The 26,500-nt window shown below is 42.0% G+C and overlaps 1 protein-coding gene across 3 annotated transcripts in view; it reads right to left on the bottom strand.

Annotated features, from left to right (window-relative positions):
* The window catches only part of rsrc1 (arginine/serine-rich coiled-coil 1), a 150,867-nt gene that overhangs the window by 91,308 nt on the left and 33,059 nt on the right, over nucleotides 1-26,500 (bottom strand). For all 3 annotated transcript variants that reach the window (XM_037083363.1, XM_037083355.1, XM_037083373.1), the window contains one exon: nucleotides 8,490-8,729. In XM_037083363.1, coding sequence (XP_036939258.1) covers nucleotides 8,490-8,729 — 240 coding nt within the window. The remainder of the gene's footprint in view (nucleotides 1-8,489; nucleotides 8,730-26,500) is intronic.

Here is a 26,500-nt window from a genome sequence, read left to right as displayed (position 1 = left end):
CGCTCGCTCAGGGTGTCTCTCCTGTGATTAAAAGTGGCCAAATTTCTCTCTCACTCTCTGCACACACACACACACACACACACACACACACACACACAAACGTGCACACAGAACAGAGCGAGGTCATTCTGAGGCACATACAGCATCTCCTACAGTGACTGTCACGACAACAAAAAAAGTGTGATTCTTTGCAGCTGCTGTTAAGCTGTTCTGATACTAGCAAATTCTAAAAATATTCAACTAAATGAACATTCATACATCTGAATCACATATAGGAATATTCAGTGTCACGATCGACTGTGTCTTCTTAACTGTTTCTCTACAACATCAATACAAGGGTCGACACTGTTGACAGGAAAATACTGGTTTGCTTCCTCCGATTAGTTATTTTTTGTTGTTGTGTTGCGGAGGGGGCAAATGTGGGCAAACCACAACTGACACTCCCAGAGACCACCAGAACAATGTCCTTATGTCCTCTAAAAGCACAGTATGTAAGAGCGTATCTCGAATCAATACATCACACATGTGTGCCTCACTCCTCTTACTTATACTTACATCTTATAGACTTATACTGTCATCTTCCATAGGACAGGGGTATTCTCAACCTGCCAAGCCTGTCTGTGTACCTTTTCTGTGGCAAAAACAGCTTTCCTTTCTTGTTTTGAGGGGTGGAGAGTGCTGGGAATTAATGATATAATGCCCACTATTTAAAAAAAAAAAAAAAAAAAAAAAAAAAAAATCTTTTTAACTCCTACCTACTGATTTTGTCATGTAATGTTCTGTGTTTATGTGAAAAATGAAATAATGTATTCTGTTACAAACACACACACACACACACACACACACACACACACACACACACACACACACACTACAAATACTGTGATTCTTTTTTTTTCTCATAGAATACATTAATTGCATTTTACTGGGATATAGAATATATCCATTGTCTGAACCAGAGGTGCGAACTCTTTATTCCACTCACATGTCAATTAGTGTACTACAAACATTTTACCTTTCACAACAAGAGCTCCTATTATATCACTATAGACTGCTTAAAAGCTTATAAGTTGGAGCTAAACTTCTCTTTCTCTATGCGGTTCAGGTGCTAGTTTGGAGTCAGTTAATCTGGAACCAGTTCATTGTGCCAACATTGCTTAAATCAGAGGCGGGGGATGGGGTTATTGTGACCAAGGACAAACTAAAACCGCTTATGACAGCCATTTTTTAAAAATAGAGCTAGTGTAGCATGTTCTGACCTATCTATGGGAGATTAAACAAAAGATTTTCACTATGTACGCCAAATTGAAGCAACAGTGGCCCGAGGACCAGTCATGTTTGGATACCAATGGGCATGCAAAGCCAGGAGCAACATTTGGTTTGCTTTGGTCAAAAGGGGGTATTAGACATGTTGATAGAGCACCATTAAAACAGCTTTTTATAAATCATTTCATTGTACATCCTTAATTACAAACATACAATTGAAATTTCTATTAAATGAAACGTACAAAATTGTGTGTGTGTGTGCTGTTAACTATAGTTCTTAGAGGGAAAGCAAAACGGAATCAGCAGTTCAAGACTTCAGAAAATCAGAAAAATCAGGGTCAGCTAAGAAAAAATTGATTGTATGCTGGAATAAAGATTCATGGCGCTTTGACAATAAATGGTCTCCGGCCAAAAGATGTATTAGCATTGTTCAAGATTACAGCATTCCCATAATAATTCCGTACTAACTTCATAATAGAACGATAATAGTTTTTATATTGCTCACACTTTCCTGCCTTGAACTCAGGGTCAAGGATCCAGGTAACAGATCTGAACGGGGCATTTGTTCAGCCTTGTGTGTATGTATGTGTGTGTGTGTGTGTGTGTGTGTGTGTGTGTGTGTGTGTGTGTGTGAGAGAGTGTGTGTGTGTAAATAAATGTCCATCTAGTGAAGATTGAGGCTGTTTTCTGTCCAATCTATGCTCATTATCTGTGTGGAAAAAAGCAGCTAATGACTACATACAGCCATGGGCCAAGAAACACTACAGCTGCACCACTCTGTGTGCGCATGTGTGTGTCTACTGGGAGCTGTGTGTGTATGTGTGTGTGCGCTGTCCACCCTTTGCATGTAGCCATTACTCCTATTTCACACACACTCATCCAACCACCCAGCCCCCCATCCAAACTACACGCACACACTTACAAGACATACATGAACATCTACTCCTCCCTCAGCTTCACCCATGTCTCTTCTTGCTCCTGGCCACTAGGCTACCCCCCTTGACGCACACACAAATAATACACACACTTACAGCTCATTGATTTAAGTCAATGTGAGTGTATCCTAACCTTCCGAGGACTGTGTTTGAAGTCTCTCTTACCTCCCCAGACCCGCTCCCAGAGCCAGACACAGCCTAGAGTCCTGCAAGAGTGCAGACAACACACACATTCATACATACACACACACGCAGCAGCAGCAGCAGCCAGTGGTCCCATCCTCACCACCCATACACACACTCCCAACAGGCTGAGAGGATGCCGCAGGCAGGGGCTACATACGCGCAAACACACACACAAACACACTTACTTTCTCTGTGTATTACCAACACTAATGAGCTGATAGATGTTCAACAGAGGCAAAGAAGCAGACAATCATTTCCTCGGAGTGAGGCAAGGAGGGAGAGAAAATCAACAGCAGTGAGTGCGGATATGTGTGTACGCTTGTATCTGGGGTCTTGTTTTATTTTCTCTCTGCCTCGCAGCCTCTAGGCTTCCAGAGGTTAAGGCTGAGCGATGGAGCAAAGCTAGCCAAACCGAGGCCTGCGGGTCCTGATGAGACCCCTGTGGCGAGGCTGGGTTCTGTTTAGCTTGTCAGGGGAGAACACAGTAATGAGAGGAATTACTAAACAATCACATTCAGAGAAAGAGATGGGAACGGTGTGGGTTGGTGGGGACTGCTCCGTGGACAAAAAGTGTCAGGAAAACATTCTTTATTTTGAAGATTTTAAAGAAAGAAACTCCACCCTCAGAAAATAAGCAATTCTACCAGCACAAAGTAACACTGCTGTTGAATTGCTGCCCCTTGCTAGCAGAGAGAAACTCCTAAATGATTCTTTCATAGTCAAAGACTTCAAAAAAGGCTTTAATGAAAGGTAGACAGTCATTTCATTTCTTTAACCCTAAGCTCATTATACCAACTCCAGTTTTACATGCACAGGGAAAAGACAGCTCTCCGCTGCCATGAGAAGTCTCCACACTGCCCTCTGTGCCTCCGCTGCCCAGCCTCTGCCCAATTCTCACTCAAATGACATGAAATTGAGTCAGATGGGCTGATGCTCCTCCTGTGACCCAGCACAGACAAGGAGTTCAGCCTAATTGGACAGACCTCTCTGATTGAGGATGTGGAGTAAGGCAGCCAGCCCACGCTCTTCTACTACCTTAGTGGTCGGTTACAGAGGGAAGCCAACAGGTCGACGCCACCCAAAGGAGAGAGGTGAAGACTTCCCTTAAAAGGCAGACAAATTCTTAGACGATGGAGACTGAGGAGGGTGACGGACGTGGCAAGGTAAAGTAATGCAACATACCTTTGTATATGTGTGCAGAAAAAAGGTCCTGACTGTACTCCATCCGCACCCCAAATTCTTTGGCCTGATCAAAGCCTGAACCTGTGCAGCACTTAATGATGCCAAAACATGTAATTAAAAATATCGTCTTTAAAGCCTGTCACATTCTGTGGAGAACAGCCATCTGTTAACTGTAGTTTCTACATTTCTGCTCATTAATTACAGCTGGGAATTGGTTCAGAACATCAGGTGAAGAGTGGCGTTACACTGAAATTATACTTCTGTCAATTATCTGCCTGGGGGCAGATGTGCTCTTGTTAACATGGTTTGTTTTTCCTGGAAAAAACATCGACAAATAACATCAATGAAATACAACCTGACTTGACTCAAGCCACAAGCAGTAAAGTCCACTTGCATGCAGATGTATGACTATGTTATATATGCAATGTTTGATATTGTACATGGTCCTTTTACAAATAAAATCAATTAAATTACATGTGGGTTGAAAATCAAAGCTATGCTGTGTGCATGTGTGTTCATTAATGTACTGTACTACACAACAGCGGAGGGAAAAGTCATGTTTTGCTCATGTCAGTCCCACTGGGTAAACAGAAACATTGTTGAGAATCTCAGCTAATTTGAAACACTGAAAGAATATTCAGAAAAATTTAGCAAAATCAAACATACAAATACAATTATACATTTGTGTGATGCTGGTCTTTTGTTAATTTATTGTCACAATTACCAATTACCGGTGGCAGTTACTTCTTACACAGTAGGGATTGACTGATTACTAATCATCTGAATCATATCAGCCCTGACAAATCAAAGAGGGTGAAGACCAATATACATTTGAAGTAAAAAAGAAAATCTTAATGTTACAATTTACAATAACCTGTGACGGTTAACCATCGCTATAATTCGCCCAAGTACTGTGCTTTAGCACAAATCTGAGGTACATGTAGACACATTTTAGAGACAAATACAGTGCTGCATATTTGATTATTCAATGCTGGTAGGTGAACACTTGTGACATGTAACCAATGTGCTGTGGGTGGGACAGTGAGAAGCATATTTTCAAATTAATTTACTTGATCAACAATATGACCAAAACAAAAAAACAAAAACCAAAAAAACCAGAACTAATTCTGATCATTGAAAAAATGCTAAATATCAGATCTGATTATGGTCCAGGCCGATAATCTATCCCTATAACACATTAACACTACATTCTGTAAATTAGAGCGACCGAAAACTAGTTATCAACAGCAGAGAAATAAAAAATAAATCCCTCAAACTAATGGATAAATCATACAAGTTTACAGTTAACTGGAAAAAAAGGACACCAAACCTAAACAACAATACCACAACTCCAGGATAATTATGTCTTATATGAGAAAAATATTCTAACTACATAAAGCTTTGTTTAAATAATACTGTTATATAAGCTCTTGTTTCACATCAATTAAAAACAACATATTTTAAATGTGAAGAGTGAAGGATGGGAGCCACTGGGATGTTTATCTCAATGCTGAATTTACAACAATACACGGTAAACAAGTGCGTGTTCTTGTTGAGAAAACCATCAATGAATAGAACAACACAAACAAGCAGCTTTAAGGCTGGTTCATTTCTTAAAGGAGGCTCCTCTGTTGTCTCTGTAAATACAAGGCCAGAGGATTACACAAAGCAAAGCTGACCTACCGACCCTGTACACTAGTCTGGGTACACACACACACACACACATGCACACACACACACACACACACACACACACACACACACACACACACACTACAATCACCCACTTACCCTTTGCCACTAGTGAAAGGCAACAAGATCTCTTAACAACGGCTCGTCTTTTTCAATAAATTTTGCATGAAAACATGCCGCTGGAGCACCAACTTGCCTGCTGTCATACTAGAGGAGTGTTAAATGTTTAATGACGACAACACCACCACACACGCGCGCACACACAGAGTCAGTGTCAGGGTGCCGCTCTGAGGGGCCCCTCTTTCATCCTGACAGACACTATAAAGCTCCTGAGCCTCTTCTCCACCCCACCCTGCCATCGACATCACACCGCTTCAACTCCTCTCCTACCACCCAGCATGGAAACCTGGATGTAAATGAGGTTGGAGTGTGTGTGTGTTTGTGTGCAAGTGTGTGAGGATCAGGGGCTTACATAAAGATCCTACCCCCATCACCATTAAGAGCACAAGAAGAAGAATGGAAGAGACAGGGGAAAATGAAGTGGCTTGTCATAGACAGGATGTAGTGCTGAAAGTCTTGTTTTACATGTTCCTGAAACATCTCACTGCTTCTTCTGCTAAAGGAAGACTTGTTAGACACTTCGACTCCTGCGGGAGCATCTGAGGGATAACAGGAACATCCATGTCAGGCAGATTTTGGACGTTGATAACATCATATCGCGTTGCGCAGGTCGAACAACTTCATTTGAATTTTACTAGACAATTAAAGTCAAAATAAAGTGGAAAGATTATTTCAAACATTTCGCAAAAAATATGCAAGAATTTATAATGAAATGCCACAAATTGCGATTGGTGTATTTCTATCTAACAATCACATAACTTTGGCTTCTTTAGTATGTCTTTAGTGATTATCTAATACTGTTTTAGTGGATGTAAAATTCATGTTAAAATGTTGACAACAACCAAAACAACTATGCATTTTTGAACAATCCACCCCCTCCACCCACTGACTGTCTTTTTGTTACTGCTAAACTGTGAATTACAGAGGCAAAAAGAATAAAACTGTCATTCAACTGTGACTTGAAGTGACAAAAAAATCTGCATGTTATAATTTTGTAGGCAAAATTGTCATTTGTCAAATCAACATGAAGCAGATTGAAATAACCATCTTTACTGGTGTGACTTAAGGAAAACAAAGGTCAGCGGCACATGGTTTAGTCAAAATTATTCCAACATCATACCACCACAGGTTTCAGTAAAAATTGAAGGCCGCATAGAAGAATAGACAGTCTCAAATATATTAACGTTGCCACAGGTGGAACTACACACACACACACACAAACCGACAAACTTACTACGTATACACATACATGTGCACACAGACAAGCTGAAGCGGGGTCAGAGATAAAGGAGGAGATTCCTATCGATGCACAAGGATATTGAAGCCTTAATAAGAAAATAGATATAGTCTGCTGGCCTTACATTTCACTGTTAGCTTTATTTGTTTTCCTGATACCGATCTAAGAAAGCCAATATGTAATAGCTTCAAATAAACGGAGCACTTTTCCCTTTTAAAGCAAATCGCCATGTTCTAGTCACACACAGATGACTGAAAAAAGCCTCGATCGTTTGAAAAAACTAATGCTAAATACAGGGAAAATACTAACAAGACTTGTTATTAAATCAACAAATATCTCTATCTTTTCTACTAACTAGTACACTAAACATCGTTTAAAAGACCATTCAACAAAATGGGTTATTTTAAGCAAACAAGACGGCATAGCTTGAATAATATGCAAATGTTTAACCCTGGTTTCTAATCATGTGCATGTTTTCCTCACTCGTATCTCTGTATAGTACTCGCTAAACACATGAAATTAGTTCAGATTCACTGCCACAGATACATTTTCTCCCAAATTAGCATTTACTTGACTTAATGAGATACAGCACACAAACACAATTTCCAGAAAAAAAACTTTGTTTGAGCGCTTTGACAGTTTGACAATGGCACACAAGTAAAGTTGAAAAAAATCTTATCAGATGCATATATACTGCAGTCTGGTTTTACGGCCACTGCTACAGTGATAAGTTTCATCATGTGATTGCACTGTTGCATCAAGAATGCATCTAAGGGTTGGAGATCATTGTTGGTCAGATGACACAGTCGTAAAATCGTAACATTTTGACTGTTAATGCATATTTCTGTTCGTATATCATGGCAAGCTGAGAAATTAAAATGTTTTCTCTCCGACAAGTTAACTCGTAAAGTGTTTCTTCTTGTAGCAGCTTAATCAACATCTGGATTAAACACTGGATGTGTATATCTTAAAAAAAAGTCACGCGTTGATAATTACAACATACACTTTACAATCCATGCACCGACATGCAAACCTATATGTTAACTGCCAAGAGCAGAACATAGACTGTACCATGAGTTTATATATAGCTCACCAGGGGAACTGAAGTCTCTTAAATTGATGTGTATCACAGCAGCTGGTCAGCACCACTCATGGGATCCATAGTCTGATACACACATCTGTGCCATTCAATATGACAGACAAAAACTGGGTTTCCGTCATATTACAGTGGCCTCCGATCATATTAGAGCACGGCGCGCTGCGGAGGGATTAAGGGTGCTATTCTGGTCGGGGCAAAGAGAGGCCTCTAAGGTAGTTATACCTGTAGTGGAGTGTATGACTGTTTAAAGGTCCACTACTTGAAACCTGTTTCTAGTGTTGGAAGACATAAGTTTGCCAACATTTCTCTTCTTAATAAGTAGCTCTCATTATTGTTGTTTTTCTTGGTATAAGTACATCAGAGATGCATATGATGTTGTTATGTTTCTTGGCTTATTGCAGGTGGGCCCAGAGGGTGAAAAGTAGACTTAAAGTCATCAGACATCATCTGGTGACCAAAACATTCTCAAAAAAACTGGACCTGTGCAGCATCTCCATGACATCTTCTCTTGCAAGAGGGAGTTATATCACATTACAAGGCCAGTGCAGCCTTGTGCTTGATTGCAGGGGGAAATGGAGGAAGAAAGGAAATGATGGACTGATCGATGGAAGGATCAAGTGATGGATGGACAGGTGGAGGAGCCAAGACTCAGCTCCATATTTGAGTCTGTACTGCAGTTTAGATTGAGCTGGGCCATCCCAACAGTTGTTTGGTGTGTTTTGTGTCTACCTGTACATGTGTGCTCGTATGTAGGAAGTCATTCGTCACTTACCCCTTTTTGTCTGCCTTGTCTTTATTCTTTTCCTTCTCTCTGTCCTTGTCTCTGTCCCTCCCTCTGTCCCTGTCCTTCTCTTTCTCCCTCTCACGGTCGCGGCCTTTGCGTCGGCTCCGGTCCCGGTCTCTGCTGCGGCTCCTCCGGCGACTGTGGCTGCGGCTCTTTTTGCGGTTACGGCTTCCTCGCCGGCTGCGGCTGTCACTCCTGCTGCGAGACCGCCGGTGGCGAGAATGAGACCTAGAAGACATGAAATAACATTTTGAGACATAGTTTGAGTGCACAAAAAACGTTTTTTTTTTTTTCCTCAATGAATAAGAAGTGGGACGCTGGTAACCTTTCCACAAATGAGACTCAAAATGTTATTGCAGTGTTACGTATCCAACCTGTTTTCAAGTTTTATAATTAAGTTTAATCGACTTTGTGCCTTGTCTACTTCTATTCCAGTTAATCGTTGCCTGTATTTCCCAGAATACCTTTTGATCACTTGCAGCAAACGTTGGCTCAGAATGTTTCACTTAGCTGTCAGTTGTGCGTGTGTGTGGCAACACTGATAGAAAACAGAAATAGGAATAGAAGGAGCACTGCAGTTAGTTCCCACTGCGGAGAATACATCTTGGAGATGCACTGCAGTGCAGGAGATTTAGTTTTTTTCTTCTTGAGAAGAATCTTTGGCTGATCTACAAGGGATTTTTCCCTGTAAGACTGTAAGATTGTATTGTAAAAAAGTCATAAAACACGAGAATCAGCTAATGTAAGTGTAAACATTTATTCTTTTCTTTCTACACCTCTACGGCTACATAAATCTGCTGCAATTTATTGTTTTTTGCCTTCAACATATTTTGATTTTTGTTCAAAATTCTAAAGCTGCACTGATTCATCGATTGGTTCTTATTAATCAAATCAGAGGCGGCAAAAGTAAAAACAGCCTTTACTCAACTAGACAGACATACACTTAAATGATAAAGAATGGCAAAAGTAGAAGTTCTGATTCAGAATTTCTACTCAAGTTAAAGAAAGAAAGTAGCAGCTCTGAAATGTACTCAATGTACTCCCTCTGAAAGACATTTCTACTATTCTACTATTTCTATTAACTGATAATAATAATAATAATTTCAATCATTTTGATAATTGATTAATCTGTTTAAGTGCTTTTCTATAAGGAAAAAATGTGAAATTCACCAGTTTCAGCTTCTTAAATGTGAATATTTTCAGGTTTCTTTACTCCTCTCCGACAGTAAACTGATTATCATTGGATTGTGGACAAAACAAGACTTTGAAGGATCCTGGGCTCTGGGAAACACTGACTAACATTTTGTACAATTTTACAGACCAAACAACTAACTGATTCATCAAGAAGAAACAGGTTAATAAACAATGCAAATAATAGTTGCAGCCCTGCAAAAGACTTTATCTTACATGTATAGAATCCAGTACAAATGACATACAGCCTGATGCAAGACCAACTCTGTGGTGATGGTGACTTTACACAATGTAAAGCTTCCATCTGTAAACAAAACTTAAAATGAAACCAGCGAGGAAAAAAAATTAATCTTTCAGTGAACAAATTCATCTTTCATCGGATGGACCTAATAATACAGTTATATACAATCACACACACACACACACACACACACACACACACACACACACACACACACACACACACACACACACACACACACACACACACACACACACACACAGACACGCACACAACCACGCATACACAGACACTGTAGAAATAGAGCCAATTAGAGGCGGGCTCAGAGGAAGTCCTGTCCTCGGTATTGATCCTGACACTGGCCCTGTGGTCTCAAAAAGATTTACAGCAGAAGATTTACTCTGTTAGTTATGACACACAAACATCAACCCCCACACACACACAAACACACACACGCACGCACACACACGCACACACACACACACACACACCATTTGAACACCAGCAAAAAGAAAACTGAAAGTGTAACTGATGCCTCAATATCGTGCCATAAACATAGAGACACAAATTATCAAAACATAACCACTTATTCATGTGTCACTGTACATGCCTCTATTAATGCAGATAAAGTCCCTCGACATGTTCAGCTCAAGTGTGTGTGTGTCAGCCTGCATGTCTGCGTGTGTGTGGGAAGGACCGTGATTTGAAACCCCAGTAGAAATCGGCAGCTGAGATGCCGTTATTTTCCATCATCTATCATTTTATTGATTTGTCTATAAAAACAGTCAAACCTGCTGTCCACCAGCTTTATTGCTTTCCCCCCTTTATTAGTTTGCAGTTTGGGACATCCAGAGCTGTCTCTCTCCCGACAGAAAACTAATCATTTTCTTCAGACGCCTGTCACCATCTTAACAGACAACACTCTGACAACTGTTGCAATCAATTAGGCTGGGGTGATCCCCATCACTGGAGAATAACTGCAATAGTTCTGCAAGTCTTTAAAAGAGAATCTCTCTCTCAAAAAAAACAAAAGAACAATGTGAAGTTCAACAGAAGTGAGTCTGTCTTTTGAGTTAAGGTCAGACAATGACAAGTTTAATAATACACTGTTTATGAATGAGTATCAAATCAGACAGTTTCATGTTCACTTCATTCATTTTTTCCGTTGAGTGTTACAGTCAGGGCTATGATGATTTTAATTATTGATTCATCAGAATATTCACAATTAATCATCAACTAAAATGTGGAAAATAGCTTTTTTTTGGTTTTGTTAAAACCCCAAAGATATTCAATTAACTCTCACAGAGGACAAAAACCAGCATATTCAGACGTTTAAAAAAGTCAGAAAATATGACTCCAAATAGAGATAAATTGTTTTATCCATAAAATGTCAGTCTTAACTTCCAAAAGTCATACTCATTGCTTGTTTTGTTGCAAAATGAAAAAAATATATATTAGTATATAATCAAATGTTACAAGGAAAAAAGCAATTTTGGGAAGTTTTTGCTTGAAAACTGACAAAAACTAATAATCAATCATCAAAATATTTACTGATTATTTTATTGTTGATCAACTGATTAATTAATGAACTAATAGTTGCAGCAATTTGTGATGCACAAAAAACAACTTCAGTGATTGACTGAAATTCAAATAGCTGAGTATTTATGTCAAACTGCAAACTGATTAATCAGCTAATTGTTCCAGCTGTAGTTACAGTAATATTACAGCTATCTGAGCAGCAGCCCTCTTTTTTCCTGCATGTTTAACCTTTTCCCACAGTAAAGCCAGTCTCATTGCATTCTGTGGAACAGATACTAAAGCGGACACCCTGCAGAGATTATCAAAAACAATTATTATGACACATCTGATTCAGAGGCAGAGGTGGAAGCAGTCATCAGTCACAGGACATTTAATTTAGCATGTTTGATTCCGTGTTTGCTAGAGCTACGATGAGCCTAGTCAGAAAATCACAGCTAATGGAAAAAAGGAAAAGAAAAACATTGGCATTTTTGGGGTTTGGAGTCTCCAGGCGAGATAATCCATCAATGGCCCAAACAGACCTTGGAATGAGTGAATCTATGTGTTGACAATGCCTGCGTATGTTTGTAATCAACCGTACATGAGAGGGAATACAACAGAGTTGCAGTGTTCCAAGCCTAAGTCTTATATTTTCAGCCAAGCAAATTGTGGCCAGAAGCAGCAGATGCAATAAACACAATCTCCCTCTGTTTCTGTCTCCCTTTCTCCCTCTGATGGCAAAGAAAACAGCCCACTTCTGGGGTGTGCAGCAAATTAAATTTACTGTAGTTAATAGAGTGAGCCTATGCTGCTAAATGTCAATTTCCTGACCAAGTCCTTCCCCTTGGAGAATGATTAGCTAATTTGAGGCTGGGGATAAATGGGCTAATGCAGGACACACACAGATAAACAGCCACAGTTGGACCCCATGCCAAGCCCTTCCCTGCTTTACATTTTATTGGCCTTATTATCTCCAGGGAAAATGGGTCCCCCTATGGCCTAAACATATTTTCATTTCTAATAAAAGGCCCTTGCTGGTCGCCCCCACGCAAACCCCCCCACAAACACACACACACACACGCTGCCCCCTCACAGCCTCCTTTTCCTCCATTCCTCCCTCGTTTCGCCGTCCAATCCATTAAATCGGAGCTCTGCAATTGGCTGGGACCATTTTCCTGGTGAATTATCAATAGAGTAATTATGCTGCATGTTGGGAGCTCGGCTGAAGCTTATCGCCGCTGACCCCCCAGTGTGCGCCAGGATATGATCCCTCACCGCAGCCCATTGGGGTAATTATGTGGTTGGGTGTGAAGCTGGATGGTGTGTTACCCTTATCAGTCTGTATTCTATTTCTGTTTTCATTGAAAATTGGACATTAATGGCAGCTACGTGATACCACTAGTGTCAGATACAGGTGAGCGTCTCCAATGGAATCTGACCCTAGTTAAATCATTATTCATACTACACGGTGTACACATGAACACACACCCACAAACAAACACATACACATCCTCGCTGTTCCTTTAACCTTACTTCCCCCCTATCCAAGCAGTACTGACGGACATTCATGTTGTTTCTTTGTTTTCCATGACCACTATCCTCCGTAGGGAAGACAAAAATCAAGGTTCAGGACAATGTTGTATTTGTTCTGTGGCAGAAAACACACAGACGTAACTGCTGGGTGGTGTTCTCAGTGATGCCCCAAGCACATTCCCTTGTCCATTAGGCCGCAGTGTGGTGCAGCAGTGATTAATGGCCGAGTAACTTTAACCCTATCGCATTTCAGTGGACGCTGGCGACAGTGACCCTTGTCTGACCACACTAAAAGCTACAGAAGAGTTACCATGGGACCTGGACTTTATGTTAGAAAAATGACCATCTCAGTTCCCTGGCTAGATATTGTATTAATGATAAGGAAGGAAAAATGATTGATTATAATAATTTGGGTAGGATTTGAAATTGCAATTGGAATTTGTTACCTCAGTAAACAGTTTCCTGGTGAGTTCACTGTTTCCATTGCTATTTTTAAGTTGTCTTTATTACAGAATGATGTTAATGATGTTAAAGCAGGGTATGCTTTAGGGCATGGCTACCTTGTGACTGACAGGTTGCTACCACAGCATGGGTTCGGGTTCTCAGTCGCCCCTATCTCAACCTGCCTGCGCAAAGACGAGGTTTCACAAGTGTCCGAAAACACATGGGTGGTGTCACTACGGGTTTACACTTCATCTTAACATCATTTTGACAAAAGCTAAAGTCTGGCTCCACTTCCGCATCCAGCCTGCATGCCAACCACTGTGCCACTACCCTCCACTGCACGCATTTGTCTTGTTTCATTATTCTTTCTAAAAACTTACTGTAGTTATCCATGCATACAGTTTTTAAGCTATGTCCTGCTGTACAATCAGTGATATCTTAGCACTTTTTTAAGATTTAACAAAATGTTTTTGTTAACCGTACCTCATTTGTTAGTCTACACCACAGGTACACTCTCTCTGTCATCATTCAGTCTTTGTAAATTGATGAAGAGGTTTGCTTCCAAAAGCAGATACCAGCAGTAGACACACATTAAGCTTAAAATACAGACAGAAAATTATGATATCATGTTTTTCAGAAAGAACAGAGAGATAAATTAGCCAGTGAAACCGAGGTTAGGCCAGAAGTTGAAAACTGATCCAGCTACTATTCAGTGAAAGTGATATCACAACTAAAATCACAAAAGACCTCTACACAATAATAATTCTGCATTGTTACATAGTGTAGACATAAAAAAATATTGAAAGGTGCTATTTGGCCTAAACTTACCTAAACAAATTCATCCAGCCATAGCAGCTTTTTTATTCAACATAAATCAGTTTTCTAACTACTGCAGTGGCATTTTAAAACCCTAAAATTAGATTGAAATATTTGGTATTTATTCCCTGTATCTATAATTCATTTTACAAGTCAGCCTCAACCACCCCACCCTGCTGATGGTGGTGCAGACCTATCTAAAGTAAATCCTTCGATTTGAGTACTCTCTGTCCATACACAGTCGCACACACTCACTCACACACAAATACACAAAGACTACAAAAAGCTTGCCAGTCGACTTTTCCAAGCAACAGACAGATTGAAAAAGAAACGGGCCTACTGAAAGTGAGAAGATCCATATTTGAAGAACTTCATTAATGCGCTGTTCCCCGCAGAGTTATTTCCAGTGACAGAGCACACAGCAGCAGCTTCATGTTCAAGTTAAAAGTCACTTTTCTTTTTTTTCTGCCATTTCAATGTGTCTAAAAGCACCTTGAGTGAGCAATGTGCATTTCCTGCTGCCAAAAGACGTGGAAAACAGCTGTTCCTGCCTGACGCTGCCTGCTGAATGGAATGCAAATATGTTAACCATCCAGAATTTATTGCTTTTGAGTGCTCTTCAAACGCGACGGCAGACACAAGTTTAATTTATGATATTCCTCTAATTATGAGAGCTGTTGAAATCATTTCCCAAGCTGCTTCCTCCTTCCAAGCAGCCACATTATCTGTTCCCCCGGTTCACAGTACATGCACGCATACACGCGCAAACACACACGCAGAACCCAGTCATCCACCATGCACACCCACGCAGAAACATAAATATACATACACACACACACACACACACTAAATAACACACAAGGAATCACTGCAAAGTAGCTGATTGTGAGCACAATTAACACAGCAAAGACGGAGCATGAAAGATTCTCAGAAATGTTTTTTCTTCGTCCCCCTCTGCTTCATAAAAGCAATGTTTAGATTTGTCATAATCTTCAGTTTGCTTTTAATTTAGCAGTCGTCAACACAAATGTCTGCAATGCCCTGTTATGCTGTGAAGCAGAAATGAGACCCCATGCAGGCCACCCACTCGCTTCCTCCCCCCCATATGCACCCAAACACACACACACGGTTACAGCCACAAGCCACAAGGTCAAGTCATTTAGCAGAGTTCAAAGGCCTTCAAAGACCCCTCAGATCTATATGAACCTACAACAGCCAACCAACGATGAGGAAAAGGATGACTTTTCTGCAGCAATATGCGCTTTCCGTGTGCATGTGTGCATACACGCATGGCCGTGTGTGTCGATGCACGCACATGTGTTGATTACCCGGCGTCTTCATTGGCACATATGCCCAGTGTCACTCAGCCTCCTCATCGCAATCCTAAACTTGGCCGTCTGGTGTGCACCCGCGACCTCTGACCTGTGTGCAGCCGCAGTTCGACATGACACCCATTAGCAGCTGGAGCTGAGGGGGGCCCTGGCTGAGCCACTCAGCCCAGACATGAGGTCAAGTGGAGGTCACACCCGGACTAGGTGCTAACTTGCCAACTCGCTCACAGCCACTCATGCCATCGAAAACCCCACTTTTTATCCCCTCCTCCTTCCATCCATCACGGCCCGGAACAATTAGTTACGCCGAGTTAGGAGAGAGTTGTTTTGGTTGTCATTGCCTCCATCTGTAAGAGGGTGGGAGACGGGGTGGGAGGAAAGAGCTGAAGGACAGAAGAGGAGGAGGAGAGGGAGTGCAGGCTAGACGTGAGGAGACAATACGTGAAGGACAGCGGGGGGGCTGTGGAGGGAGAAGTTGTGATAAGATAAAAGAAAAAAAGGTTATAAAAGTTGGGAAGTCAAGGACAACCAGGGGAACAAAAAAGAGGGGAGAAGCAAAGAAAAAATGATTGGGACTTATGGAGAAGACAGAGCAGACAGCCGTGCTTCACATCAAGCTGGCTCCAATTAGCAGGTGTGCTCTCAGACGCTCGCTCTCCCTCTCTCTCTGGTCAGGGAAGATGTATTTTTCTGCCTTTTATACGCATGTATTTATGAAGTGGTGGGAGATCTGAGGGCCCTTAGCATAACAGCCTTTTATTGTTTAAATGTGGACCCGCTCGGCCCCGTGTGCTTAAGTGATTTAGGAACCTCACAACTCCGGTATAAGAAAAATCATAAACGCTGAGACAAACCATGTGGGTGGACTGTAAAAGGCACCGAGGAACGGGCCGACAAAAAGCAGACACACATTCCACTACTAAAGGGAAACTACACTTAATTAAACACCCAAGACACAACTGGAATAGTGCCCTGTAAAAAACATAGCACTATTAGTTTCCTCTCTTCAGTGGAATAACATAAAGTTGTCTTCTGACAGAACAGAGGCTCGTCTCATAAAGAAGTTTCTAAAAATCTTTTCTTTTTTTTTTTTATGAACTGCTGTCAAGATTGAACAAGGAGAAAGAACGAGAGAGACGAACAGAGAGAGAGATCAAGAAATGAATAGAAAGAGAAAACACTCCATTCCTCTGGGAGGAAAAAAGCCTCTCCCCTCCACAACATCTGTCGCTTCTCGTAGTCTACATGTCCCGTGCACAGATTTAGAAGTAGCCCGAAAAGAAGGCAGATTTTACCTTCTCTTACCAGTCACGGTTTACGACTGCGACTCTGACCTTTGAGCACATTGACCTTTTCTGGGCACGGTTATTGAATAATTACCAAAAAAAAAATCTGCATAGACATAGATAGAACTAACAATATTTTTCATTGTCGATTAATATGTTAATTCTTTTCTCAATTAATCCATTGGTTGTTTGGTCTATCTAATGTTAGAAGATGGTGAAAAAGATAACGTAGATGTCAAAAAGAAAAAAGGGCATTCAATTTACTCCTTTAAAGTCATTGCTGACGTCAATATTATTGTGATTTTTCTAACATCCAATTCTAATTTATGTTATATCTTTATATTTTTCTGTTTCATCAAATCTAAACCCCTTTATAGCGACAGCTATTAATATTCAACAGAAGGAGTACAAAGATTGATCTGATCTGATATGCACTGTTGAAAGCAGGATCCAAATGATGCCACATGTTTCAGTGATGGCATTAATGCCATTCATTACACATCTGCAGCAGCACATGAGAGACCTGGTGCACACTTTGTCATCCTACTTTTTTTTTCTCAGTGTCAGTATCCTGCAGAGTTTACAGAGACAAATCTGGCAAACTTCCACTCCAACAAAACTGTTGACTGCATTTAAAATAATTACATTTTTCCCGCTTTGATTTCGAGCCAAAATTCGCAACGTTGAGTTCTCTGTTCAACCAGTCACAGAAGTGTTCTCGTCTTTGTTCAGCCAATCATACGACAGTTGGCCACGTATCCTTTGGGCGATCCATCTATCTCCACTTCCTCCTCATGTCCTCGACTCTGCCAAAACCCCGAATGGATAGACAGAACAAAAAAAAGGAAGACAAATTTCAAATAGAAAAACTTGTGCGCATGCTGAGAAAGTGTTTCATTACTTTCAAAAAGATTGTCAAGGTTTCAGTCAAGGCGCACATGATCCTTGTTTCATTTCTCTGCCATTCTCTCTCATTTTTCTCCTCCTTTTCCACAAATAAATTACTAAACGTGTGAGTGAAACCACATGCTTGTGTGTGTGTGTGTGTGTGTGTGTGTGTGCGTTTGTGTGGTTCCTTCGCTTGTCCAAAGTGAACTGACAAGTGCAGGCAGTGGTTCCATTAGCTGGCAATTTGCTCTCAAGTTGTCCAGGAGGGAGAGGGAGACGGAGTGTTTTTTGGCAGGACGGAGCACATGGCTCTGCTTAGGACGAGTTAAGCGAGGTGCTCGCACACATAATCCCAGGCCATCACTCAAACACTATCGCAACTCATACACTCTCAAACATGCGAGGCCTTACATGTGAATATGACACAGCCTAAATGGAGATCAACGCCTCAAATAATGAAAATGTTGATCAACTATTAACATGCACACATTTACTTACTCTTAAAAACCTATTGATAAATGTGTGCTAAGAAGTCAAAACTAATTGTTGTCCTAAATATCGACTGTGCCAGCTTATTGTAAAGACAAACTACACAGAATTGCACACACCCTTCCTCTGAGTCTCTGAGAATGACAGTGTCCATATGGTTTGAGCCAGAGCATAACTAGAGTACAAGGTAAACACGCCCGACTGAGGTTTGTCCATGCATGCTCTCTTAGCACGGGTCTCAATGGACTGGCTCAAAACCTGGCCACTGAATCACACACAGCACATAAACATACCTCCCTCTCCCTGTGTGTGTGTGTGTGTGTTGTATGTTTAAGAGTGAGAAGAAAAACTGTGGACAGACGGTGGCGTTTATCTGTGCATAAATTAAGAGCAGAAGCTGTTAATTAAAAGGGAGGGGGGGGAAGCACAGATAAAATGAAACTTTGCTAATCGGCTACTTGGCAAGGTGACCTCAGAGTGCACCGGGCCTCATTCTAGGACCCGCTGTCCTGCTGGGTGAGTGGTACAGGGGGGCAACGAGCAGGTCCAGCTATGAGCAGCAGGCAACTGGTAGAGGCCCCATCCTCTTAACTCTCTCTCCCTCTTTATGTATCACTGTCTCTCTGTCTCTCTCTCCCCCTCCTTCTCCGCCCAGAGCGTTATTAGACCTAGGGCTGCGCTGCGGCTCCAAACAGCTCAATGACAACACACAGGGCCTGCCAATTAGAAATAATTAGACAGTCATTTCAGTGGCAAGTCTTTTTAAGTGCATATATAACGATGCAATGATGCTTATTAGCCGGCCTGAGCCGGCGAGGACCAGGGCCTCAAACGCTTTGGCGCTGGAGAAAATAATTATGCCAGTGATCACAAAGCGAGCAGCACATCTCTGTACTTCACCTCCACGCGTTTCAAAAATCCACTTCATTAGCTCCCGTAATTAATCCTCCATTAATTGCAGGAAAAGCCCAGTTTACCTCCCTTCGTTTCTAATTATCATCTTATAAATAGTTATGGTTCTAATTAATGTGTTCATTAGGCAGGATATTTCTCTCAAAGCCTCGCTGGGAGCCAAAGGTCCGGCTCGGCTCTCTCTGAAGCCTAACCAGCCAGAAGGTGAGGCCATCCTGCCTGCATTTGCTTTTATTTTACTACATTCAACCTCCTAATTGGCATTTAAAACCCAATTTGGAAGAACTTCAAGAAGCTTAAATAGGAAAGAGAGACAGAGAGAAGGCAGGAAGGAAAGAGAGAGAGAGATACATTTGGTGTTCGTTTTCCTATGCCAGAGCTAAAAGCGTTTCTGTCTCCGTCTTTCTCTTGGTCTGGCCAGACGGACGAGGCTTTTCACTGTCATAAAGTGAACACAATGAGGGTTGATTGCATGGTATTAGTCTCTGGCATTATAGTGGTTTTACTTGCAAAACAGTTCAAGTGGGTCTCTACCAAAGTATTGACGGTAGGTGTGTCATATTTACTGGCTTTCAGTCATTAAACAGAGGGGTTTTGTCTTTGGTTTACAGCTATAAAGTGACTAGTCGGGTCTCTGTGATCACAAAGATTTGCATTCATTCACACAGCTTTGAAAAAGGGAAAATAATTTACCGCTGTCCATGATTAGAGCTGTAAATGTCAAAAAAATATTATTCTTTGTTTTTAGTGAACTTATGTTAAATTATAAAATCTAAATAAACTTAAAGAATATACTTCATTATGCAGTCAGTTGGCAAAAACTGAACCATACGTTTTCAAATATGCTTAAGCTCTGGATATGAATTATGACTGCAATATCTGCAAAAAAGAAAATTTGATGATTTGACTGATTCACAACTACTTCTCTCATTATCTGTTACAATAATTTTTATTGTTGTCCTTTGTTCTGTATCCCCTTTTTAATGAGTCAGTATATCAAATGTTACTTATAAACAAGTGTGTATTTCTCATGCCATTATATCACTGTGAATTGCTTTGTGACAAAAACATGTAAAAGAGAAACTGGATTTTTCACAATAATCGAGTGCAAGTCTAAAACACATGAACAGGAGAAAAGAAAACATCTTAAATAAGAAATCAAAGCGATCACTACACTTCATTGAGTTTCTCTGCATTTTGTTAGGGACTCAGGATAATAATAAGTGCCTTCAAGATCCAACATATTTAACCCTTACTTCATCTTGATTAACAGGTAGGCTAAAAAGGGAAAATATATACAGATGACTTCACGCCCCTCCGATGTCTGCGGAAAAAGCTCTTTGTATAAAATATCAAAAATGCAAGTTTAGCGTTGATGTTTTTCAATAGATTACTAAATTGACTAAATTAAACATTTGACAGAATTAGCTCTTTTATACCCATATTAACGGAAGCAAGTTACGTTTTTTGAAATCACTTCAGAGCGCCTAAATAATTTCTGAAGCGCCGATGCCCGAGAGATTCCTCCTTCACACAACAAACTACTGTTCCAGCCGAGGCAATAACACAACAGGCTTTACGTGTCACAACTCGCAGTTTGTTACACAGATGGATAAAAAGAGAAAAGGGGACAACTCTTTGATGTTAAACTAGTCTTTGTTTGGGACCGTCGGACCAACTCATTTGATCGTCTGTGTGAGAGGACTGGTGTGATGCCTTTTGTGAGGTGAATTTTGTGTGTGTGCTACACAGTGCAGACTCTATAGCTAGGTTGCTACCCAGGGGAGTGGGCTAGTGTGTTGTGAGCCTGCAGGATGGAGGGGTGCGGTGGGGTAGGGTGGGCAGGGGGGGGTTGGCGGCTTGGCAGAAGTGAGGGGTGAGGGAGGGAGGGAGGGGGGGGTTTTCCTCTGGCGGTAGAGGGGAACACTGCTTGCGGCGAGGCGGGGATGAAAGAGGCTGTCTGTGTCAGTCACTTATTCCTCCCTTTGGTAAATAAAGGTTTCTGACAACAAAGCGCTTGACTGGCCTTTACAGCAGATAAATAAAAAAGACAACACAGAGTAAGAGAGTAAGACAGAGAGGGAGAGAGAGGGAGAGAGAGAAAGGAAAAGAGAGAAACACAACAACAAACGCTTTCAGATCTCACGACTGGAAGCATGTTGATTTTTATGGGGTAGAGAAGACGCAGACGAACTAAACCAGGTCATCTTTCAGTTTAAATCAACACTTTGCAAGTCCAGTAATAGGGGAAGAAGGAAGAAAGGGCTAAATGTCATCCTGTAGAAGGGGGAGAAGAAAAGATGTTGAGAGTCCGTCAGATAACAGACAGATGGAAGAAAAACAGCCAGGAGCCTGCTTCTAAACTCCAGTATAGTTCACGATACAGCTGTGAGAACACTAAAGTGAGATACTGCAACCTAAAGACGAAAAAGGATTTAGGGGTTGTTCGCATTCTCCCTCATCTTATTTCCTATCCATCAGCCCCACCATCCGTGCCTTATGGTTCCCTCATAATGGCAAGATCTCAGCGGTTTTGTTCAGGAAACCAGATTTCGCCTGTCATATCCTCAAAACACACTTACACCGTTCCCCTTATGAAGCCAGCGACACCCAAAACCACCTGCCACATCACACACACTCGAAACTGTGTGAATAAATATATGTCAATATGACAAAAAAAACCCCACCTGGCGGGGGAATTGCTGATCCAGGTGCAATGAAAAGCTGGGAGGCCGCGCTGCTCACCCACAAGAAAGTCGTTGATTTTCCTCACCCCAACTCTGTCTCCTTAAAAACCCTACCTTCCTTTCCTCCCCCTCCAAGACCTTTCCCTCCCTTCGGTTCCTCACCTCAGCCCTCCCCGTTTCCCCAAGCCGCCTGGATGACCTTGCGCGCGCTCCACGTCAGTGCGAGGCAGGAAAAGCTATCGAGCAGATGTACGACACCTCATCTCGTACGGGGGGGAAAATTGCTGTGTGAAATAAATACCAGGCCATCACTCAACCCCTGCACGCACACACGCCTGCATGCACACACACACACACACACACACACACAGACTGGAGTCCCTCTGTGATCTCCGGTGCAGAGAGCGGAGCTCATGTCATGGAACTAAAACATCTAGATTACCTAGTGCTAGCAGCAGAAAGACATGACGGGGTGGATTAGTGGTCAACTGTCTCAGAATCAGACTACCAAGGCAATGAATCTAGCTAGCTCTGGGCGTGGCGCTTCAGTCCACTCTGACCTCTGACCTCTCAGAAGGATGGCAGCAGTAGTATCTCATTATTATTAATGCAGGAGACCAAACTCGGACCAAACCAAAAGCTCTTACAGGTCAAGCTTAGCGCTTTGTAATAACTGATTGTAAACTCACCATTTTGGAGCCAATAGTGATCAATGTTGGGCGAGAGGGTGGAGCAGGTAAGGATATCCTGATTGGATCTGACTGTGTGGTAGCGACTGGTCAATCACAAGGTAGCCATGCCCCAAAGCGTACCATGCTTTATCGTCTATTTAGGATCATAGTTTACAAAATGAACTTCATGCTGTATTGAAGGAGCCTTGAAACAACCACAACCACAGTCCTTTTCCCAGTGCCGGTTCTGAGCTGAGCCCAGCCTCTGTGGCTCCAAGGTGGCTGAGATTACCCTGACTCTGATCGGCCATCCTAGCATGGTGGGTGGTGTTTTTAGCTTGCTATCTATCTCCTCTGGGGGAAAGACGGATAATTAGAGGTCTCACTCTCCTTAGAGTCATGACAGCAGCCCAGTGATGAAACCCGCTTCGGTGTTAGCAGGCCTAAACACTGACGCTAGCACTCTAGTCCTGCCAACTCAACACACCCTTGAAATATTAATGAGGAAAATGTAAGCATTTGTGCGTGTGCCCTGCAGTGTAGGTTCACCTATGTGAGCACATGCACACATTTGTGAGAATCCACCAATGGATGAAGTGCTCAGCTTCTCTCTGTCAGGTCAAGTGGGGGATTTGTCGCACCTGCCATTCCTTGACGTCTTCTAACAGCCGCCTCTACAGCTAACTAAGTAAATGAAGGACTGACAGATTGACTGACTGAGCCACCCACATTTAACCCCTGCTGTGGCCGTCCATAAAAGCCCTGCACTACATCGCTCCGCTGGGCTCACCTAAAGACGAGCCTGTGATCCGACTGTGATGAGAGGCTGCGTCGTCTTTGTTGGACCGGGTACACATCAGATCACTGTACTCTGCTGCTGCCATGCTCTACTCCGCTCTGCCCCAGTGGACTAGGCTGTGACACCCCCTCCCATATGAACACGCATTCACGCAAATCTGCACATACGTGCATACGCTCAATCAACCTCACACATGCTCTGGTACGCACACAGGCAGGTGCATGCACACGCACGCACATGCGCACGCACGCACGCACACACACACACGCACACAGCCTGATATGCCTGCTCACATCAAAGAGAATAAACATTAATGGCAAATAGGTAATCTGCTCCTCTTGTCTGTTTTACATTTCAGGGCAAGATTGACTGCCTCTAGGGGACCTGGCCCTCCTCTGATTGAGGGCACGGAGAAAAAGGAGAAAGACAGGAGAGAGGGAGTAAGCAACGATAGATGGTAAACACAAGATAGAGCATTATTCTTATTTCATGTATCTCTTTATTTTTTATTTATACACGAGAGATTGAAAAGAAGGTAATAATATTCCCTCCCTTCAACCCACGACGGCCCCACTATGGTCCTAATCTTCTCCCCAGCAATATTCTGATGCAGACGTTATTATTCTCATTTCTTCTGAATAATATGCCTCTCTCAAGCCTATCTGTTCTCGCTACGCTTTTTGTCTTTCCTCTTCATTTTCCTCCTTTAGGATCTTCTCCGCTCCCTCCCTCTCTGGCACTTACTCGACGCATTCTCCCCACACTTTTCCATTCTCTTCTAACTTCTCGTGCCCTCTCGCTCTCTTTCTTCTCCCCACTCGGTCTCCCTCTCGCTCCTCTCTTTCATATTCCGAAGGTGGTGCTGGGGTCGGTGTGGCAGGGGTGGGGGTTGGCGGGCAGCACCTCATATCCTATCTGCGTATCAATCATGAGGTCCTGTCCACTCAATCCTCCTCTGATCCATCAGCCAGCCTCTCAGCCAGCTCAGGCAGCCTCATCCAGACACACACATTCACAACACCACTGACTAATGGCAGTCTGGGCACCTGCACACAGTACGCACCAACCTGTTTTCATCCCATGACCACAGTGGATGCAGAATGTGCAGTATCCCACAACAGAGCTGTACAGTAACGGATTTTAATACTACAGGCGCTCATAGTGCTGCAGAAAACACTCAAAACACTGTCTGCAAAATATTCACAAGATTTGTCCTAATTAGTTCCAATAAGGGCCTCCATCCACTAACAGTTATCTTTAGTATCACTTAGTCTCCAGATTGTCTTCCTGATTAAGAGATATTATTGGTATTTTGGTCAATAAAATGAAGAGCTGCGATGATTAACTTTAACTAATTACTTGCTAAATCAAAGGATTCGCCAATTTGAGGACATTATGATCAACATTTTTACAATTTTCTGACATTTTCTGGACCGATCAACTCACTGATTAATTGACAAAAAATAATCAACTAATTATTCGACAGTAACAATTGTGACCTGATAAGATATCACAAAATTCCCCCAGTAAGTCCAAAGTAACCTGTTCCAGACATTAATCTATAGCCAACAATATTCAGTTTTCTCTCGTATAAGACCAGGAACTGGAACTTGACTTTTTTTTTCCATTTGTGCTTGAAAAATGACAAAATTATTTCTGATTATTTTTCTGTTGATCAACAAATCAATTAATCGACTTATCATTTCAGCTCCGATCTCCTTTATCAGATGAAACATAAAATTTTCCGCTGCATTCACGGAACGTTACCACAGGAGCACATGTGGCCGTCAAACAACAAAGTTTTGCAGCTGCTGTCGCAGAACTGCATAAATTTATCATCAATGCCATCATTTTGCACATCCCCACCTCCAACATTGCCTCCACCTCGTAGCACCCCACCACGCACTCCCACCGACACCAGCCCAACCCACCTGCTCCTCGCTCGCCACTAAGCCGATTACACAACGCAACCCTCCTAATCACAGTACAGCGTTTGTAAACACCGATGTCATCGACTGTAGTTCTAAATCTCCCAAATCCCCTCCACCCTTCATCTCACACCACACCAGTAATGCCATTTTCGACTGATGTTTTAATCACCAGAGCTGCTGTGAGTGACTGCCACTGTACCACAGAGAGTAGGGGGAGAACATGTGAAAACCGTTTGGCCAAAATTATGCCCATAAATGGTTCCAGTTCACGGTGCAACAAGGAAATGTGTTGCTCATTCTAAAGCCACAATTTTCTGTGACCATCAAGTTGGAGAGTTGAGGTCTGGCATCTTTTTATAGCATCATCAACCTCTCTTATGTCAAAATATCCCTGCTGCATCATCCGTCCACCCTGACAACTCTGTAATGGAGATATTAAAACACTTTTTCCTTTGTGATTAAAATGATCTCTGCTCTCCCCCGGAGCCATACACAAGTAAACAAAGGGCCTCACTCGCGCATATATTATGACAACCTTTTCTTCAATTGTGCGTCTGTGCATGTTTTTATGTGTGTGTGTGTGTGTGTGTGTGTGAGGGATTTAAAAACAGCACAGTTTACTGGTTCATTAGCACCAGATTAGCTATGCTAATGACATGGACCACCACACACAGAGACTTTGCCATTATGTTTCTGAAAGGGATATACGACTGACTATGGCTGTGTGTGTGCGTGTGTGTGTGTGTGCGCGCGTGCATGTCTGTGTGTGTGTGTGTGGTGCAGGTGTGCACACATTAGTCTTGCATGAATAAGTTAGTCCCTTGCACAAAAAGAGAGCTACGCCAATAATAATCATATTTCAACAAACTATGTATAAGTAATGATGTTTTAATTGCATTAATGAGTGAAAGGCGGGTCACTGCCAGAAGAGATTTGGGAAGGACTGGACTGGTGTTGCATATGACCTGCTGTCTCTGCAGGTCACTGTTTCATTAATGCGCACAAAGTAAGACGGATAGTCCGGGCAAACTGAGACACAAGTACACGCAACATTTCCATGTTTCCATGTGGCTCCATCTGATGACATGAGACATAAATATGAAATGATGTGTTTGTTTACACTGAAGTAAACTTCCAAAAGTCTTATTGCTTTTGTAATAAGAAAAGTCTGCAATGGCATTCCACATACTGATTTGTAATACAAACACAAAAAGCGTTTCAAGTCGAATGTTTTTGTCGCTCCTAAATGATGTAGCCATCAC

Source organism: Acanthopagrus latus, chromosome 2 (genome assembly GCF_904848185.1).
Source record: "Acanthopagrus latus isolate v.2019 chromosome 2, fAcaLat1.1, whole genome shotgun sequence".
Classification (NCBI taxonomy): Eukaryota; Metazoa; Chordata; class Actinopteri; order Spariformes; family Sparidae; genus Acanthopagrus; species Acanthopagrus latus.
The sequence above is the reverse complement of the archived record's forward strand: the minus strand, read 5'-3'. Positions and strand labels throughout refer to the sequence as shown.